This window comes from Electrona antarctica (genome assembly GCF_951216825.1).
Source record: "Electrona antarctica genome assembly, chromosome: 24".
NCBI lineage: Eukaryota > Metazoa > Chordata > Actinopteri > Myctophiformes > Myctophidae > Electrona > Electrona antarctica.
This window is the reverse complement of record NC_136803.1, coordinates 2,150,022-2,155,021: the sequence shown is the minus strand read 5'-3', so window position 1 is coordinate 2,155,021 and position 5,000 is coordinate 2,150,022. Positions and strand designations below refer to the sequence as shown.

General features: G+C 43.6%; 1 protein-coding gene across 1 annotated transcript in view; it reads left to right on the top strand.

Annotated features, from left to right (window-relative positions):
• The window catches only part of LOC306917172 (solute carrier family 15 member 1-like), a gene marked incomplete at its 5' end in the record, with an annotated part of 43,825 nt that overhangs the window by 20,672 nt on the left and 18,153 nt on the right, over positions 1 to 5,000 (top strand). Inside the window, 4 exons of the mRNA XM_079495305.1 lie at positions 93 to 181; positions 419 to 500; positions 1,125 to 1,244; positions 1,583 to 1,744. Coding sequence (XP_079351431.1) covers positions 93 to 181; positions 419 to 500; positions 1,125 to 1,244; positions 1,583 to 1,744 — 453 coding nt within the window. The remainder of the gene's footprint in view (positions 1 to 92; positions 182 to 418; positions 501 to 1,124; positions 1,245 to 1,582; positions 1,745 to 5,000) is intronic.

Sequence of the window (5,000 nt, the reverse complement as noted above, 5' to 3'; positions counted from 1 at the left end):
CAAAATAGTCTTATTGCCATTTCCTTATGTCAACTCGTAATTGTAATTGTAAAAGTGATCAGACTGTTCCTTGTTCTCTCTCTCTCCGCTAGACTGTGAATCCCATCTTGATTCTGGCCCTGGTTCCCATCGTGGACAGCTGCATCTATCCTCTTATTGCCAAGTGCAAGCTCAACTTCACGTGAGTTCCTTGTGTCTTTAGGGAATGAAGCACTTAGTCATTGTTCAAGTTGCCATGTTAATGTAAATAAATAAACGTGTGTGTGTGTGTGTGTGTGTGTGTGTGTGTGTGTGTGTGTGTGTGTGTGTGTGTGTGTGTGTGTGTGTGTGTGTGTGTGTGTGTGTGTGTGTGTGTGTGTGTGTGTGTGTGTGTGTGTGCTCGTGTGTGTGTGCTCGTGTGTGTGTGTGTCCAATACAGTCCGTTGAAGAGAATGACCGTGGGGATGATGCTGGCTGCTCTGGCTTTTGTTATTGCTGCCGTCGTCCAGATCGAGATTGATGTGAGTATAGGTCCACTGAGACACATCAGATTGATGTGAGTATAGGTCCACTGAGACACATCAGATTGATGTGAGTATAGGTCCACTGAGACACATCAGATTGATGTGAGTATGTTTCCACTGAGACACATCAGATTGATGTGAGTATAGGTCCACTGAGACACATCAGATTGATGTGAGTATAGGTCCACTGAGACACATCAGGCTGACCTGGCCTGACTTTTGTCAATGTCTAGTATTTCTCACACCCTCTCTCTCTCTCTCTCTCTCTCTCTCTGGGTACAACTACAACTGTCGCGTCAAGAAACGCCTAGTCCAGACGTCTCAGATGGAAATGACGCTTGCGCGTACGCGGCTTCAACTAGCCATTTCCATCCACCAGTCCGCGCTTCCTTGCTGCTTCTTCGCGCGTATAAATGCACACACTCTCCCTCTCCCTCCCTCTCCCTCTCTCTCTCTCTCTCTCTCTCTCTCTCTCTCTCTCTCTCTCTCTCTCAAGAAGGAACTTGACATTAACTCATCATTCTCATTTGCTCTCCGGCTTGTTAACCTGTCATCTCTGTGTTCTTCTTGTTGCTCTTGTTAACCTGACATCTCTGTGTTCTTCTTGTTCTTCTCTGTCAGACAACTCTCCCTAAGTTCCCGTCCGGTGAAGCAGCGCAGGTGAAGTACATCAACATGATCGATGGTTTAACGGACATCAACGCCGGCGGCGGGGAAACCATTAGCATAGGTTCCTTTAAGGTAAATAGAACAGTGCTTCTCAAACTCTTTCATGTCAAGGACCCCCACATTTACATGTATTTGCCCACGGACCCCCATTTGAAAAGGATATGCCAGGGAAACCCCATATAAGAGAAGATTTGTACGGCTCTAGCAGTGATTATCAACCATTTTAATTTCAAGGACCCCCAGTTTGACATGCATTAGTACATTAGTACAATTATTTGAAAACGTTATAGTTACTAGTTACTTTGGCGATTTTACATTGTGATTCTACATTGCAGTATCGATACTTTTACTTAAGTAAAACAAATTGAGTACTTTGTTCCACCACTGTTGTGTTCTGCTCCTCTCCTCAGTCCACAGGAGAATACCTGACCTTTGACAAACCGTTTGACCTCTATGTTTCCTCGGGAAACTCCACCGCCACCATCACAGGAGTGGAGCTGCAAGACGGCCAGCGACAGACCAGCATCATCTTTAAGATGGAAGACACTGCCGCCAATATTACCACCAATACGGTAAAGTCTCTTTAAGATGGAAGACACTGGCACCAATATTACCACCACTATGGTAAAGTATCTTTAAGATGGAAGATACTGGCACCAATATTACCACCACTATGGTAAAGTATCTTTAAGATGGAAGATGCTGGCTCCACTATTACCACCAATACGGTAAAGTCTCTTTAAGATGGAAGATACTGGCACCAATATTACCACCACTATGGTAAAGTATCTTTAAGATGGAAGATGCTGGCTCCACTATTACCACCACTACGGTAAAGTATCTTTAAGATGGAATATGCTGGCTCCACTATTACCACCACTACGGTAAAGTATCTTTAAGATGGAATATGCTGGCTCCACTATTACCACCACTACGGTAAAGTATCTTTAAGATGGAAGATGCTGTCTCCACTATTACCACCACTACGGTAAAGTATCTTTAAGATGGAAGGACACTGAACCCTACATTGCCTCCGATGAGTTGGTCGGTGTGAGCTTGCCACCATTGGTGTGTGAATGTGGGAAGTGAGGACGCTGGCGTCGACTGTTCGCCGCTTCACCTCCCAATGGGCCTCATTCACAACGGCGTTTACGCTCATAACGTTACGTAACGTGAGCGGAGCGTGAGCGGACAGGCATTTACGTGGATTCCCACATCAGTTGAACGTGAACTTGACGGTGACGTTGTTTGGTCTGAAACTCCGCTATAAGCTGCGCCAGCTCTCATGGTCGTGTACTGCTTGCGTAGATTTATTCAGAAGGCTTTAGTCTTCATGCGGACTCAATTAAAACCCCAAACCTCAGATAAAATATGTAGGCATGTGTCAACATTGGTCAGCACATAAAAAAAATGATAGCTTATATAAAAGCCAAGTATCACTTGTATGCCTAAATGCAAGCATTCTAGAGGCAGGTTAGCCTAGAGTCCCATACAGAAACTGCCCCTGCAAGCCCGACACCTTTTTATTTATTTATTAGGATATTTCTAGCATGCGCGATTGCGCTGCTCACTTGACAGCTTTCTACTCGCAGTGCAACGCGTTGTGAGCTTGTAGATCGGCTCTCGCGGACTCGCGCTGCATGTTAAAAAACAAACTCACAATTATTATAAGAACATACACTTATCTGCATTCTGCACTGTACGAATCCAACGTTGTTTAGTGTAGTAATGCCTGCAGTAGGCCTATTGAAATTGTTTTGTTACGGAGCTCCTTTGAGTCACACTGTCGGTGTGTGTGTGTGTGTGGACAGTCCAATCTGGGTGAAATTCACATTGGAAAATGAATATAACGGTGAGCCTGGCCCGGACAGAACAGATTATTTCTATGGTTCACAGACATGCCGGTCTGACAGACAGACAGCAGTCACGAGGGCTAATTAGCCCTATAAAAATATAGAAGTCCACATTATTGAATCAGCGCGTGCAATTCGGCCAGTCATAGTTTTAAGCCAGTGCACCTTAATTAATTATAATATGGGGAACTTATAGCTAGGCTGTAGGCTACTACATTGATCTCATCATGAGATCAATCAAGTTTGGTGCCAAATGTCCCGTGAATCATTTTAATATGACGACATCATGAAATGAACCTGCACTTAGATCTGACAAAGAGGAGGCTACCCGCCGTATATGGTTGAAATTTTAAATAGCTATAGGCCTATGCCTACGTGTCCATGATCCGAACAAATCCATTCTCCCCATGGAATTCAGACAGATGACAGTGAGATGATATTAATCTATTCCCTGCATGAATCAATGCAGCTCTGATAAAAATATCGGATATATGTTTTACCTCTGCAAAGGTGTGAGTGAGCTATTGTTCAATAGAAAAGAAAAGGCTTTATAATATAATTGCCAAGTATAGGCTAGCTTGCTGCCTTGGTTCCGAACTTAAATAAATAAATGGCCAAGCTGCATTTTATACCGTAAGTCAGCTTGCCATTGCTGTAGCGGTGCGGAGCAGCGTTCACCGTTTTGTAAGCTTGGGAAAATGATTTTTATAGTTTAATGGTAGGCTATAGACAATATAAAGAATCACGCACAAATGTAATGGTATATGGATGTAAAAAAAGAGACTGCAGGTGGTGGTCGTCGCTCCGGCGCTTGACATGGTCAGATCATTTTCTTTTAATTTCCTAATATAGCCTAATTTCTTTCCAGCAATCATTTTTATTTTAATTTGTGAAGCCACTATACTGGAAAATATCATTATGTTGTTGCATTCCGTCAGGAGGACCTCTATTTCGTTTGAGCTGTAAGGCCTATAGTTCTTTTTTGTTTTTTTTACTGCTGTCTGCTGAGTCATGCTTGACGCCTTTTATGGTGTGAAATGGGGCGTGGATCAATGCAAATGAAGTTGTCGGGTGATTTTCCCGATCATTTGGCACCCGCTCGCATTCTTTATGACATACACCTGCGTACCTGTGGTACACACCGCTCTTTGAATTGCACGGCAAAACAACGTAGCGTGATCGGACGGAATTTCCCGCATCTGTATACGCTTCCGGACCGGTACGCTTCCGTTACACTCTGGCGTATTTCTCCTTTGTGAATGAGGACCAATGTGTGAATGAATGAACCGTTGTAAAGCGTTTTGAGCACTTGGAAAAGCGCTATAAAAATGCAAATCATTATTATATAGTAAGACGCGTCTACTGGAACACTGAATGCTCTGATTAACCCATTCTGGACGGGAACCCCTTTTGGTGTTTTAACTAAGCATTATGTTCTACTTTAGCTATTGAAAAATAGCAGATCTACAAGCTCTGGTAGCGGCACCGAGTGGCGCGCTACGAGCTTGTAGGTCTGCTATTTTTGAAAAATCATGAAAATGTGGCACAAATCTTTGAATGTATATATTTCAGAAGACTTTTTTTTATGTCGACGTCAGGCCTAAATGGGTTCGTGATTTTGTCCATTCGAATCCGCGACCTGTGTGACAAATGAAAATCTCTCTTTGTCTCTTGATGTTAATCCCTTGATCTTTCCTTGTTGTTGATCTCTCTCTCTCACCATGCAGTTTCTAGACCTGTATTGATCTTTCCTTGTTGCTCTCTCTCTCTCTCTCTCTCTCTCTCTCTCTCTCTCTCTCTCTCTCTCTCTCTCTCTCTCTCTCTCTCTCTCTCTCTCTCTCCTCTCTCTCTCTCTCTCTCTCTCTCTCTCTCTCTCTCTCTCTCTCTCTCTCTCTCTCTCTCTCTCTCTCTCTCTCTCTCTCTCTCTCTCTCTCTCCTCTCACCATGCAGTTCTTAGACCTGTATTGATCTTTCC